General features: G+C 40.0%; 1 protein-coding gene across 1 annotated transcript in view; it reads left to right on the top strand.

The window, feature by feature from the left end:
• The window catches only part of LOC124166594 (neutral alpha-glucosidase AB), a 54,676-nt gene that overhangs the window by 18,864 nt on the left and 19,537 nt on the right, over positions 1 to 16,275 (top strand). Inside the window, exons 9-12 of the mRNA XM_046544177.1 lie at positions 657 to 844; positions 5,740 to 5,981; positions 9,548 to 9,805; positions 15,082 to 15,331. Coding sequence (XP_046400133.1) covers positions 657 to 844; positions 5,740 to 5,981; positions 9,548 to 9,805; positions 15,082 to 15,331 — 938 coding nt within the window. The remainder of the gene's footprint in view (positions 1 to 656; positions 845 to 5,739; positions 5,982 to 9,547; positions 9,806 to 15,081; positions 15,332 to 16,275) is intronic.

Below are 16,275 nucleotides of genomic sequence, written 5' to 3'. Positions count from 1 at the left end.
CATTTATATGAAGAATTGCTGAAGCGGGTCAAAACATTAAGGCACCTGCATTTCTGTGGTGGTGAGATAGTGGAAAATATTCATGAGGGTCTACTCTGTGGGCACACAACACACACACTTTCTTCTGTTTTTCACCTTGAGTTCATAAGAAATAATGATTGATTTCTTGGGCTGCAAGTTTTGTTGTGAAATAATTTTAACCTAAACACAGTCGCCGTTACCGTAATTCTGTATCTATTTACATGTTTGAGATCACCAACTGCAAGTGCAAACATGCAAATAAATTTGTAGAGAAGGAAAGGAAGGGGGGGACTCGAACCCATGACGTTTGAGTTGGCAGGCGAGGACTTAACCCTGCCGCCACCGAGGCCAGCATATTTGTTGGAGCTGTGCGATGGAACTGCAGGTTATGGTTATGGGTTCCTTCTGTCTGGCCTCCGTGGTTCAGCGAAGTAGTGGTGTTTCCCCTCTTCTTGCCTTCAAATCGGTGCCCTATCTCTATTATTTATGTGTGCTGGTAACTTTACCAGTTACGCATGGCAAAAAACTTGCCAGTTGGCTCAAGGTTGAACAATTTGTTTTGTCAAGTGTTTCTATTTGTTGCTATGGTGGTGTGGTGTTGGTGTGGGTGTTGATGAGAGATGCTGACGTTTCAGGTATTTCACGTGGGACAAGGTAAAATTCCCAAATCCAAAGGAAATGCTGGACCACGAGACAGCAAAGGGGAGGAAGATGGTGGCCATTGTAGATCCGCACATAAAAAGGGACGGTGGCTACTTCCTTCACAACGATGCTGAGGCTAACGATTACTATGTGAAAAACAAGGATGGGAAAATTTATGAAGGTTGGTAATAGATAAGGTAAAATGTGTCTGGAAGGGAATGGAAACTCCCAAGTATGTATACTCCATGAAATCAATTAAACTACAAAGTTGTAGCTGCAAAAATGGTTTTGAAGGACCTCTGCTAATCTTATACATTCACTTCAAATTTCTATGCATGCGTAAGATTAGCAGAAAAAAAAGCAAGTTCTTGTTAAGTACGGTATAAGCGTGTGTAAGAGCCGCACACGTGTAAGAGACGCACCCCTATTTTGAACATCGAAGCTAAAGAAAAAAAAGTTAGCGGCATTTTTTCAATCCTATCGTGCGGTGTTGCAGACATATGCCTGGACTTTTGATAGTATTCAAAATTTCCACTTTCAATACTAATAATTCATGCAGCGCTTTTCAGCTAAATTTACACAATATGTATGGCGCTCGGAGAAATGTAGGGATTCACTTATAGTCTTAACCTCATGATGCTTACTAGGGATGGTTCGATCGGATACCTCAGATTCAAATATCCACGGATACTTTCCTTCACCTTATACTACGGATCCAAATTCGATGAAGAAATTGAATCTGAATCCAAAATTTAAAATCAATGCTTTCGTGAATGCTGCATCCCATAAGAGGGAGTGGAAAGAGTTCCGATCCTCTCTTCGCATACGCCGTTGCACTACGATGCTTGTCCTACTAACGAACAATTTTGTTTGAAAGCTCTCGTAGGAGTATTTGAATAGAATTGCGGCCGTGGAAAATTTTAAAGCCAAACACGACAGGCACATAGCATGAACCTTCCGAAGAGATTGAACAACAATTGGGGGAATCTCAGCACCGTAGGATAATAACCTCGTTGTAGATTTCACAGAACCTCACTCGGCCCTCCATCAGCCAATGCCTCTGCTGTTTTCTTTCCTTTCCACGACTCCACAGACCATAAATCACTTGCTTCAAAGGAAATATCAAGTTACATGGGAACAATGGAAAGGTGTTTCATCCCTACCCCATCTCACCAAGTGACCTTTTTCAGTCCACCAGGTCTAATTCTCCCAGCTTCTGGAGGCCAAATGCTTGGTGAGTCACCTACTGAGCTCGAAGATATCTCGATAGCTTTCAGCAATTGTATGATTGTATGACACGTCAGCAATGGTATGATTGTGTGACACGCACGAGGAGCAGAAGAGAATGAGGCCTAACGTGATGCATATATGACAGTATTTAAGTTTTTTAAGCTCTTAATTTATTGACCCAAAGATTTATGGTCACAACAAGGCTACTAATATACAACATAGTCCAAACTGGTCCATTTTGGAAGACACAAGTGTAGCATGAGCGAATTCAAACAAGACAAGATAGACTGGAAACTTCAGGCAACGCAAACTGCGTACATCACATTGCTGCACCTTCGCCCCTTTGCTTTGAAGGCAGTGATGTAATATGCGAGATTGGATGTGTTCTTCTCTTGTTCCTTCACTCGTAGCTTCGTTGCTTTAAAGACAGAGGGAGTGCACTCTTTCCCCTCAACCTCTCCTTCAGCGCTCTTCACTTATAAGCATTTCTGATTTCTTCTATCCACCATTTAGTCCAACAATGTACACAATCGTTTGAATTTTTTAAATAGCAGGTTTTCACACCAATATAATTTTCCAGGGTTCCCACTCAACCGTGAAAACCTTAAAACCATGAATAAGCCGTGAATTTCGCCATGAAACCTTAAAAATATCTCAATCTTGATAATAATACTACGATTTACTGATCAAATTCGGTATGTAAATCACGTTTCATGGTCAGGCACGCGCAGACTCTTAGTCTACGCATTTCTCTACACACGAATATTCGAAGTGTAGTAATTGGTCCATACTATATGACGACACATTGACCAATATTTTCCATTTTAATGGCGGAAGTCTGTTATTTTGTCTAGGCGTTTCAATTTCAGTGATAGCTTGGGATGGACTTGTATTCGATAAAGGAGGAATGAAATAACTTGCATTTCAAATGGACCCAGAATGAACCATTTACGAAAATTATCTGATTTGTAACTCGAAGTTCGGTTCCCACATGAAATCAGGGCACATGCCATGTGATTAGAAATATGAGTTTGCCATTGGAATTTTACTTAAGGATACATTTCTCCGGCAAATAGGTTTTCAATTTATGGCAATAGCTCTCAATAGACTACGCTCACCTCGTTTGGATCGTTTGAAGATCGCGTTCCCATCGTATAATTTTCCCGCATCCATCGTTTAACGAAAATGAGACGAAGTGTTTACAAAGTGTTGTTTATGGCTAATAATGACAGACCCCCAGGAGATTGAATTACTATGGGGAGAAGCTGTGTGCCGTGGGATAGTAACATTAGCGCATTTCCCAAGCTCCGCTATCCCCCTCCACTCAGAACTCGCCTCCCCCCTCTGAAGCTTTCCTCTTCTCCGAAATAAAAAAAAAAGGTCTCAGCTCGCGCAGGGATCGTATTACGAAGACCTTAGCTTCAAAAAAATATCAAGTTACACGAGTGCAATAGAAACGTGTTTTGTGCCCCCCCCCTTTTCTCACCCACTGACCTTTTTCAGCGTAACTGCTTCAAAGTTCCCAGTTTCTGGAGGTCAACTGCTGCATGAATCACCTATTACCCCAAAAGGTGTCAAACAATGAATTTCGACAATTGGCATTATACTTTTATTAGATTGAAATATTTGTAAAGTGCATGTAATTCTAAAAAGAACGAGACCAAACACGACGTACTTCTAACGTTATTTAAGCATTTAAAACAAGAAAATAGTTGGAAAAATACAATGATGATTTCTGGCGAAACTTGATATCCTCGTAGCTGAGCTTCTCGGCAGTTAATGTGGTCATCATCATCATCATCACTGGTCAACAATCCTAGGATTGGTTAGACGCAGCTCTCCACTCAGTTCTCCTATCAGCTAATCTTTTCACACCTACGTATTTCTTCTCTTTGACATCTCTCTTTACTTGTTCCATATATTTTGTTCCGGGTCTTCCTTTTCCATTCTTGCCTTCCACTTGTCCTTCGACGATTGTCTTCATCAGGCCATCATGTCTCAAGATGTGGCCTATAAGGTTGTTCCGTCTTCTTATTAAGGTTTTCATGAGGCTTCTCTTCTCTCCTACCCTTCTTAGGACTTCCTCGTTACTAACTCGGTCGATCCATTTGATTTTCATCATCCTTCTGTAGCACCACATTTCAAAGGCCTCTATCCTTGCTTTCTCTGCTGCGGTCATTGTCCATGCCTCACTTCCGTATAGGAGCATACTCCAGATGTAGGTTCTTATAAATTGTTTCTTTACTTCTATATTTAAGTTTCCCGCTGTAAGCAGGTCTCTCTTTTGGTGGAATGCTCTCTTCGCCTGGGCTATTCTGCTGATAATTTCTTTCTTGCTTCTCCCGTCACTAGTTATCTTGCTTCCCAAATAACAGAATTCATCCACCTCTATCAGTTTTTGCCTCCCTATTTTAATGTTGGTCTTGACTTCTTCTCTTCTGCTGCATACTAAGATCTTGGTTTTCTTCGTGCTTATTTTCAGTTTATATCTACTCATTACCCTACCCATATTGGTATTTTTTCAAAAACAGGTTATCAGGTTATTATCAGTTATCAATTTACGAGTTATACTATAAGTCTCAGTCGTAAGAGTTACTGAGGAAGGGATATCTTGTCAAGATATTTTGTTTCTCCCTACTAACAATCCGGATTCATCTACTCATCTGGCGCAACGATAATTAGAAAAGAATGTGTAAGTTGCCTTCTCTTTAGAACAAAAAATTTTATGGCTATTTATATGGCAGGATATTTGAAAGAGATATTATTCGAATCAACAATATGACCTAAGTGTCTCGATAAAGTACAAGTATTCCTGTAATTGGCTGAAGTCTTCTTTGAATCCTTTAACAAATATCATAATTACGCACTAAAAATCCTGCGTTTCCTGGGACATAGGCAATCTATCCAAACATTCCCGCATCGATCGTTTTCCCGCTTTCATCGTGTTTTTCGTCCATCCCCCTGAAAAACAATAGATCGAGGTTCCACTGTAATTATATGAAATTGATTTATTGATTTATTACATTCTATAAACAAATTTAATAAATATTTTCGGCGATCTCAGAAAGATTGGGTAAGGGAAATTTGGTTACTGTGCGGTAATAACAACGTGCGCAAAAAACAATCTCTATACTATCTATATACTAAAGTAATGGATGCACAAGAAAACTCATTGAATGAAATATTTTTATTTTTTTAACAAATCCGTAAAAGATTCCATTGTAAACTCTATTGTCGACTGATGGAGATCCTCATTTGAAATTCTCCCCTCTCCCGAAAGTCACGACAGGTGGTGAGAAGTCTTGATGGGTCGAGACTTTCCGAGTCTTATCAAGACTCTTGACCCAGGCGAGACTCTCGCCACACCGAGATTCTCATCCGGACAGTGCCGAGAAATGAAATTCTAGTCTCGACGGCCGAGATTCTGAGGTGGTCGAGAGCCTCGCACAGTCCTACTTCTTAACCATCAATTGGTTTGAAAAAATGTGCATTGTTACCTGGCTCTTACCACTTGCTGAATGCAAGTATAACCATCTACATTATTCCTGTTGAAAGAGGCAATTCTATTAGTAGACGTTATATGGTATGACACCCATAGTATCGCCCACAGGTTTCAGAAGCGCTTTTTTGGTTGAAAAGTTGATTCTTGAATTCATTGAGGCAAGAAAGGAAGTTCATGGTTTTAAGTTTTATTTCCACTTTCAACCTTCATATTCATTGTGAATTCAGTGCAAATTGAATTTTTTCTTTAATCATCTTGCATACCTTTGGTCAGTGGGCATACTCTCCGAGGCCCTTGTTGTTGAAAGTAGCCCCTTTCTTGATCATTCTCTTCTTCTTTTTCAGGTTGGTGCTGGCCTGGTTCGTCCAGTTACCTGGATTTCTTTGATGAGAAGGTGATGGACTATTACTCTGCCCGCTATTTGTTCAGCAACTACGTTGGATCGACCGAGGATCTGCACATTTGGAATGACATGAACGAGCCATCTGTGTTCAACGGGCCTGAAGTGACCATGCCCAAGGACTGCCTGCACAGCGGGGGACTCTGGGAACACAGGGATGTGCACAATGTCTATGCGCTCATGCATGTACGTGAGCATCTCTAGATCGCTTGTAGTGTAGCGAAATAATAATAATTAGTGATGAATTAAAACCAAAGATTGGGAGTAAGAATGCATAATACCACTTATGATTAATAATTATGTTATTGTGTACTGATGCTATATTTTATGGGCAGTGATGAACATTCCTTTAGCTGAATTCACTGCTGTGTTTGTGCATAGCTGCTGCCAACCAAGCCAGATGCCCCTGTACCCCTCCTTCCACTGTGCACTGCGTTGCCTGCAGGCCTCCCCTTGAGCACCCGGGTAATTCCCTTTCTGCGTTATATTACAACCTGCATTTCGGTCACTGTTTCATCATAAACGCTGCAGTTATCCATTCCCTTAGTTCGGTCGGCACTGTGTTCATCCGGTTCACCAAAACAGATGATATTCTCCTAGATCCGTCAATATAAATTATACCTTTGGAACAAGTTTGATGAAACGATATAAGTGCTCATTTCATAGGTGTAATGAAATCAATTTAAAATGCGGCAAAGCAAATACATTTTCTCAGATTATGGCTCTTGAAGTTTTCAATGGTTGAGGTGTGTGTTGTTATTCCATCCCCTAAATTGATGCGCTCTGTCATTCAGAGGAATTTCTGGTGATCGTTACCAGTGTCATGTACACGATCCAGGATCTTTCCAACCCTCCACCCTTTTCAATTTGTTTGCTTGCTCTCAGTCTTGCTTTTCCACGATCGTCACTTCTTATGATGGTTTCCTTCAAGATTCCTGTGTTCTGCACATCCTGTGGATATTTTACTGCAACATGCTGATTGAACGTTTTTGAAAATAATTTTGAATGGGGAACATGCCCAATTTTTTTTAAGTACTAGAATAAAAAGGTCCCTACCTCCAATGTACTCGCCAAAACTTTCGCGGATGAATAATGTTTTTTAGCTGAGTTATAAGCCTTCAAAAATCTTCAGCGGCTGCTTGAAAACACGACGTCATTGGACCGTCAGAATTGTGAATATTTTGGGTTGCCAAGGCGTTGTTGAAACAAACAAAAGTGGATTGTTTGTGGAGATTTGGAAAGATTAAATGAAAATAAGTTGATTGCAGATTGTGGTCTACGTTACACACGTACATCATTTGTTAATGGAACAAGTGTATTGCAGCATGGATACTCAATAGAAAAGCATGAGAAAACTGTGCAAATCATCTACAGTGCCCTGTAGCTCAAGTATCTCTATTTTCTCGCCGGAGAAGGTTTTTGCTTGTGTCTTAATGGACAAAAATTAGAGAAGGAAGTGATTGATGACCTACAGAATGGAGATAAATACTTTATCTTCCTTCTCAATGGGCTATTTCTCAACGTAAGTACACTCTTGAATCAGGGTTACCGTAGGGTTTTATCGAATCGCCAGTTTTTCTCAGATGGCCACCAAATTTAGGATGTATCACTTATTTCACTTTGTAAACAACCCTAGAATAATACCTATGAGTCTGTCCATTGTAGGATCAACTATATAGGTAGGTGGATATTCAGGAGAATAAATACTGATTACGATTAAAACATGGGGAAAAATAAGGAATACATATATGAGAAATATGAGGCTTTTGGTAAGGTAAACTATATATTTATTACTGTGATACCCTTAATGTCTGCCGCATGCCAATGCAAAACCTACAATTTCGACTCATTTTTTCTGTGGGTCTCGGTTCAAAAACAGGAACTCGAGTAAATACAGCACACGTAGTACTTGAAACTTATTTTTGTGCCTATCAATTACTTTTTTATAGAGATGTGCGAATAGTACCCGCGAATACTCGAATACCTCGAATAATAGAAAGTATTCGATATTCGAGGTCTCGAATAATTATGCTAAAGGTACGCTCTTGAATACTTTGAATTTCGTGCCGTACACTGTCGCACACTGTCGTCGGTAGTTGACTCGGAAAATATTAAGAGAATAATAAAATCGTATTTCTCCCTCACTGACCTTTTTCTGCCTACCTGCTTCGAAGTTCCCCATTTCTAGAGGTCAACTGCTGCTTGAGTACCGTGGGATAGTTACATTAGTGCATTTCCCAAGATCCGCTATCCCCCTCCATTCAGCAATAGCCCCCCTTTGAGGCTTTCCTCTGCTCCAAAATAAAAAAAAGGTCCCCGGTCGTGCACGGATCATATTAGGAAGACCTTAGCTTCGAAAAAAATATCAATGTACACGAGAACAATAGAAATGTGTTTCGTGCCCCCCTTTTCTCACCCACTGACCTTTTTCTGCCTACCTGGTGCAAAGTTCCCAGTTTCTGGAGGTCAACTGCTGCATGATACACCTATTAGCCCAAAAGGTGTCTAACAATGAATTTCGGCAATTGATATTACACCTTTATTGGATTGAAATATTAGTATTGTGCACGTAATTTAAAAAAGAATATGACCAAACGCGATGCATTTCTGACTTTATTTGAGCATTTTGGGCAAGGAAATAAATCTCAAAATACAATGGAGACTTAGCATACTGGTGAGACTCGATATGAGCAGCAGAGCTTCTCGGAAGTTGATGCGGTATTTTTTTCCGAAAACATATATCAAGTTACAATTTATGAGTCTTATTTAAAATTCTTCCCCAGGAGACGAAACTACCATAGGGAGAAACTCAGTGCCGTGGGATAGCAACATCAGGGCATTTCACACGATCCGCTATCCCCCTTCATTCAGCACTCACCTCACCCACTCTGACGCTTTCCTCTTCTCCAAAATCAAACAAAAGGTCCCAGCTCGTGCAGGGATCTTATTAGGAAGACCTTAGCTTCGAAAAAAATATCAAGTTACACGAGAACAATAAAAGTGTGTTTCACGCCCTCCCTCTTTTCTCACCCACTGACCTTTTTCTGCTTACCTGCTTCGAAGTTCCCAGTTTCAGGAGGTCAACTGCTGCATTGGCTGTTTTTGGATGCTCCTGGTAAATAAGTTTATTTTACACTGACGTGTTTACACTATGCCGCCCAAATACATGTGTAGGTGCTGTTAATGTAATCAGAGAATCAGCAAAATGTGCTTAATAGGATAAAGAAATACAAATATTGGGACCAAATTTGTATTGCTTCATTTTAATGCTGTCTTTTCTGATTTAATTTGCTCTTTCATATGTTTTTAATTGATAAAAAATGGCAAATTATGTGTTTTGAAATGATATTTCTGTCTTAAAACACAAGACTTTTATTTTTTACTTATGTTAAAGAGACACATTTTTATTTGAAAATATTTTTTTTCAGTGTAATTAATATTTTTTGTAGAGTTCAATTTTTTCCTAACCGTAATTCAGAACACATTTTCATAGCACTTCTACCCTCGTCAAAAAATATTATGAAGGGAAAATGAATGGAAGAGCGCAAGAAAAGGGTGAACGGTCAATTGATCTGTAGCGGTAATACATAATAGGTATGCAGCTTACTCTGGTCATTTTAGTGTTAATCAGTCTTCAGTGTGTACCAACCCTAATGCCTTGCTTGAGCACAATTTCAATGAAGTAATGGTGATTATGTCGAACAGATGCATTGCAAAAGATGTTTAGTTATTGTGACATGTGTTGTGCCCAGGTGAAGGCCACCATGGATGGGCTTCTGAAGAGGACCGACGGCCGCCTCAGGCCATTCATTCTGAGCCGAGGGCACTTTGCGGGAACGCAGCGCTTTGCTGCCGTGTGGACGGGAGACAATGCAGCGGAGTGGGGCCACTTGCGCATCTCGATCCCCATGTGCCTGTCCCTCTCGATTGCTGGCATTCCCATGTGCGGAGCGGACATCACAGGCTTCTTCAAGTTTCCCACTGCTGAGCTCTTCATTCGCTGGTATCAGGTGAGCAGCAATCTCTCTCGTCTTTCACTGAAGTCGGTCTGTATCAAATGTACATGCCATGAGGTACATTCCTAGCAAAGAGTGTTGGTTCCTTTCCAAAGACAGATGTTGACTATTAACCAGGTATTGTCCTTCAAAACTACGCATTTCTGTACGTTTGATATGCAATTACTATTTGCAGTATAAATGCTGCGGGATGCCCACTCGTGGCAGTAAATTTAGCACGCTCTCCAGAGCGAAAAATGCCGTGCGATCTTTTTCTTGTTCACCTGTGAGGTGCTGACATGACGGTGCAATGCTTACAAGTAAGAAAAGCAAACAGGAGCATTTTAAAAGTACGTCACTAAGGGAGAAACTCCCCTGCCTGCGGCTTGTTTTTGACCTAGGGTTTAAGATGACTGACTCACTCTGAAAACCCAGACCACTCAGTTCCCCTTGGACTTGTGACCGGTGAAGGGAAGGGGGAAGATAAGAAGTTTGTGTAAGAGGCGCACCCCCATTTTCGGCGGCAATTTCTGGGAAGAAAAGGTGTGCCTCTTACTAATCTTATACGGTATCTTCTTGATCTTCCTGTAAAATTAAAGCAATGTAAATAAATTGAAATTGATTAAGGCAAAAGTTTATAGGTTATTACTTACTGCCTCATTAAAACCCATTGGTTTAATGAAGTAAAAAGGAAATCTTTAATATTTCTTTGGTTGTTTGTTCTTCTCATTATGTAACTTAAAGCTATCCCTAATACTTCTTCCTCATTGATTCTGCTCTCTGTGATATGTTGCTGGGTAATTGGTGTGCTGTATTGTTACATATACACCCATGTCTCGTATAGCGCAATTTCGATTAGCGCAATTTCGATATTGCACAAATTCGTTCCTCGGAGAAACATTGCAACGCAGTGTAGCCTAATCAAAAATCTTAAACGCTCTCGTGATAAAACGTGAACTTGCGCTAAGTACACACGAAATTTTATCAATTTACGCATATTAATATTGTTTCTTGCCTCAAATCTTCTTTTTTGTTTATATATTAATCGAAATCCATTGCTGTGCAATGGCCAAAAGTATTACTCGTCATTGGGTCCTGATAGCTGGCCCGCCAAAGTAATTTATCTCGTCTCCTTAACAGAATGATAATAAATAATTTAGATTGTTAATTAAGCGTGGGGCTAGTGGAAATGAGTTTTTTTTCAGAAATACGGTTTGAGACATATTTTTGCCGTCATAGGTTATCGGGCGATTGACTTCCAGGTAGAGGGTCTACGCTAAAGCCTTCAAGGTCATCGGTATTCATGGAGGAGAAATGGAGCGGCGGCCGAGTTGCGCATGAATAGCATCAACACATAAAAGGGTCCGCTATAGAGTCTCGAACACAATGGCTTTGTTCCCTCCCCGCAGTCGTAGGCCTTCTGCGTCTCAGGAATACAGTTGAGCAGTAGTAGGTGATTTAGATAGAGCCATACAGAGTAAAAACCGAGAGAATATGGCAAAAAATAGGAATGCGTGTAGAAAAATCAAGAATTTATCAAGAAAAACCATAAACCTGGAAGAGGAATTGAAAGAGGTCAATTGCTTTGAAAATGGAGAGCGTCAAAGCAATATTGCGCGGAAGTTTAAACGCACGATGCCTTATTCTGAATAAAGACGAAGTTAAAACATCAGTGACCTCAGCCGCACCAACTTCAACCAAGCGGTCTACACATACGGAAAGTTCATAGTGAATCAGTACAAAAAGACGAGAGCGGTAATCGCTCCGAGACATTTAGTGAAAGCTCCGGTTGGTTCCAGAATTTAAACGGCAAGCAGGTATTTTCAGTGCGGCGATATCAGGTGAATCTGCAAGTGTTGATAGTGCAGCCACCACAACATTTTCTGATGAACTCCAAGCTGTGATAGAAAGTGGCTCCTTTCCCCCTTAACTAGTTTTTAGTTTTGACGAGACGATATTCTCTTGGAAAAGAATGCATTCTCGTTCATTCATTTTCCGGGAAGAAAAACCTGGGTCAGGTTTCAAGGCATTTGAAGACTGTTTCACGTAGCTGCTAATGACTCGGAGGACTTCAAATTAAAATGATTTATCATTCATAAACTCCGCTAGCTATGAAATGGTATTCAAAGTAGCATTTTCCTGTCATTTCGATGAGCGACAAAAGGGCCTGGGTGACACAATAGTTGCTTTTAGACAAGTTTGAAAACTCGTCAACTGCCGGCAACGCATTACGATCCCCTGAGATAGCTGATATTAGCCCACCCGCACGACAGGAGGGAATTTCAAAAGCACGTAAGAATTTTTTTTAACGTGAATAAAAGTCTTAGAATGCGTGCATACTGTCTTTAAAGATGTTTTAAACTATAAACATTTATATAAATAATGTTTTCTAAGGCTTTTTATGGGAATATAGATGTTTTAGGGGAAATTCAATACCCAAGACCTATGCTACCAGGAACGCATCCCTATCTTCCCAATGTTAAAACGCTCTCCTATAACGCAAATTTGTATAGCGCAAAGACCCCAAGGAACGCATCTCTTGTGCTATACGAGACATGGGTGTAGTTACTATGCTGGAAATAATTAACCAATTATTACCTTTGTAACATTGTGTATGGTATGTTTTACCTTCCTTTTTTTTTTTTTTTTTTTTTTTAACTTTGTGTGTTTGAACTCTTTTGTTATATTGTCCTGTAAGTTTATTGCGCACAATGAGATAGTGAGTTGATTTCAAGATTTTATGTTTATTTAATTCTGTTTATATTTACTCTATAATGTTTTTCCTCGAGATGTATGAATAGTATCCGCGAATACTGGAATACCTCAAAATCTAGAAAGTATTCGATATTCGAGATCTCGAATAATTATGCTAAATGTACGATTGCGAATACCTCCAATACTTTGAATTTCCCATCATACACTGTCGCACGCACGTTGTTGGTAGTTGACTCGGAAAAATGTAGAGAAGTCTAGTCGTTTAGTGCATGCAGCACCGTTTTAGGCAAGTTGATGAACTACATGAAATTCGCGGATTAGAGTGGTGAAAAGAGTTCGACGTGGGGAACCGAAAATGATCGTGTGAAAAAATCTGAAAATCCCCGGTTTCCCCCACCAGGAGAACCTCAGTGCCGTGGGATAGTAACTAGGTAGCGCAATTCCCAAAATCCGCTACCCCCTCCATCCATCAGCCCTTGGCCTCGGACGTTTTCCTCCTCTCCGAAATCAAACAAAAGGCCCCAGCTTGCGCAGGGTTCGTATTAGGAAGACCATAAATGAAAAGCTTCAAAAGAAAATATCAAGTTACAGGAGAATAATGGAATCATGTTTCACCCTTCCCTCTTTCTCCCCCAATGACCTTTTTCTGCCTACCTGCTTCGAAGTTCCCCATTTCTGGAGGTCAACTGCTGCATGAGTCATCTATTAGTCCAAAAGGTGTCTAAAAATGAGTTTCGGCAATTGATATTACACCTTTATTGGATTGAAATATTAGTAATGTGCACGTAATTTAAAAAAGACCAAATACAATGTATTTCTGACTTTATTTAAGCGTTTTATGCAGGGAAATAAATGTCCAAATACGACGGAGACTTAACATTCTGGCGAAACTCGATATTCACGCAGCTGAGCTTCTTGGGAGTTGATGCGGTATTTTTTCCGAAAACAAAATTCAAGTTAGAATTTATGAGTTATGCTATAAATCTCTATTGTTACAGACGAAGGGATATTTTCTCAGGGTATTTGGTTTCTCCCTGCTAGTAATTCGAATTAATCTGCTTATTTCGTGAGTACTTCCAAATATGGTCTGAAAATAATTGAAGAAGAAGAAAATCCGGTTGAGAAGCACGTGTATTTTGCAAAACGCCTAGGATTGTCCGCTAGCACTTGACAGTATGGTTGGGGGTAAAGCGAGCTACCTGTTGAGAATAAGAAGTTGGATGAAGCTGAGTATCAGATGGGCATGCCACTGAAATGGCGTTTGGTAGATACGAATGTATGTATCTGACAGAAATCCATCATAGCAGTGTAAATGCCGAGACGGCATGCAATCATTTTTTCACGAGGTGGTGTGCCCCTTAGAATATTTGAAAGAGATGTTAGTTGAATCAACTATATGCCCAAATTGTTTCCATAAAAATAAAATATTCAATTAATCAGGTAAATTCCTGTTTGAATCCTTTGAAGGAAATCACAATTACTCGCCAAAATCTTGGGTTTCCTGCTGCATAGGCAACCTAGTCGAACATTCCCACATTCATCGTTTTTTTTACTCCATCCCATTGAAAAACGATGGATCGAGTTTCCACTGGATACCTTTATATTTATACATTCATCAAGTGAAATAGAAGAAGAAACATACGTTTAATATTCTTTGTGCTGTTCTAGTATTTGTGGTATTCGAAATTCCAGGTATTAGAATATTCTAGCAATGGTATATACTTAATATTTGAATTCGATATTCAGGTTTGAGAAATCTGCTATTCGACCCATCTCTAGTTTTTCCTAGTAAATTGTTTTTGTTCTTTGAGGACATAAGTCCTTGAGCAATAAATATCTTTCTAAATCTAATGTGTACAAGCCCAGAGAGAATAGGCCCAGAGTTAGTGCTGGAATCATAGTCAAGAGAATTAAGAATGGCAAATGTTGGTTTTCATCTCTGAGCGCATGCATTTTATTTGCCACTATTATTAAACAACCATCAAGAAAATTAGATCAAAGTGCATAACTCTAGATTTCAGATCTTGGAGCCTGTAAATGGTAAGCTATGGAGTTCTTTTATGAAAGCCAGCATCAACCATTTACACTTTGAAATGCATTCAAAAGTGGCAAACCTACCTGTCAAAGAAACTCATTAATTCCCAGAAGAAGTAGATTTTGGTTGAAAGGTGCCAGAGGTTTCGCAAAAAAGAGCCGCAGCTAATTTGTCAGTCGCGGATCAACTTTAAAATTTTTAATAATGATGATTCTGATTCGATTGTTAGGTGGAAGTCAGTGATTGGTCTTCCTATGCTATGGATACTAAATTATTCATATGAAAATGCAAATTTAACCAGAAAAATTGGTTATTGAGAGGTGAATATCACTTGATAACTCCAATATTTCATTTAGTTAATCTGGAGATTTTCATAGAAGAGGAAGTTCATTGAGGTAATTCTCGACTGTGTTTGCATAGGCAGTTGGAGTCTATTTGAGGTTCTGTGGCAGTTCATGTGTTGGGAATCATTTAATGTCTCATGGCTGTGGTGGTGTGAATGTTTTCAAAGGATGATGCCCTTGTGTGTGTTGTGTTGCAGGCAGGGGCGTTCCAGCCGTTCTACAGGTCCCATTCTCATATTGACACGAAGCGGAGGGAGCCATGGCTCATGGGGGACGAGGCGTTACGGCTGTCGAGGGAGGCACTGCGTATACGCTACTCGTTGCTGCCCTTCTGGTATGGTCTGGCAAGGCAGCACGAGGTGACAGGCGCCCCCTACATGCGACCCCTCTGGTACCACTACCCCACTGAAAGAGCCACCTTCAACATTGACAGCGAATATTTGCTTGGTGAGTGATGTCACATCTGTGGTACGCATTCTTTGGTGCAGTGGAGCCTTGATAAAACCCATACAACTGTGGCAATTACATCATCTATGTAGCTCTGTGTGTTTCTCACGCCGAAGTTGGTGCACCACCGGACCGGATTGAAATGGGTGCCGTGCCGTCAACGGAGCAATTAAACTCGTTTGAAGACATCTGTAGGCTATTTTCAGATGAGATGACTTTTTGCCGGTCACCATTCACGGCACTGTGCTGTGAACGGTGACCGGCAATTCTACTCATTTGAAGGCATCCATAGGCTGCTATTCTAAATAAGGGGTGTAATAAATGGCGGGTGCTATTCCGTGGGGCATTATTACATTGACCCCTTATTCTGAATGAAGGGGTGTAATAATTTTCTTTGGAATAGCACCGTGCTATTTCTTACGTGAGCTACTTTGAAGCTCCGCCTCTTCCCAGATGAAAAACTTTCTGGACAGTTTTTGCAACCAATGAGGGAGAGGAGATTTTATACATTTATCTGTATTCTACGGAATATTGACTTGCAAATATAAGTAATGCCTTTATTTACATTGGAAAATTTTATTGAAACCTAGGATGCATATAATTCTCTTTGAAAATCTCATTCAGGAAATTAGCTGTTTGTTGTTGTTGTTGTTGGTTTGGATTGATCTCACAATGGCTGCGTACAGGTGGGTTAGGTCATTGTTTCATAGCATTAATAATGATTTACAATAAACTCTCGATTGTACGAAGTCAGTGGGACCGGAAAATAGGCACTCCATGATATCGAGTTTTGTAATTTCAAACCTTTTTAATAAGTCGCAAAAAAATGTTTGCTTTTGTTCCCTCTGCCCTTTTTCTGTCTTAAGTGGCCTTGTTTAACATTTTCGGCGGCTATTTAAGATATGATTTAAAAATTGCTCTTTCAAAAAATTGATATTATTCTG

Source organism: Ischnura elegans, chromosome 10, assembly GCF_921293095.1.
Source record: "Ischnura elegans chromosome 10, ioIscEleg1.1, whole genome shotgun sequence".
Taxonomy (NCBI): Eukaryota; Metazoa; Arthropoda; class Insecta; order Odonata; family Coenagrionidae; genus Ischnura; species Ischnura elegans.
This window is presented reverse-complemented; position numbering and strand designations above follow the sequence as displayed.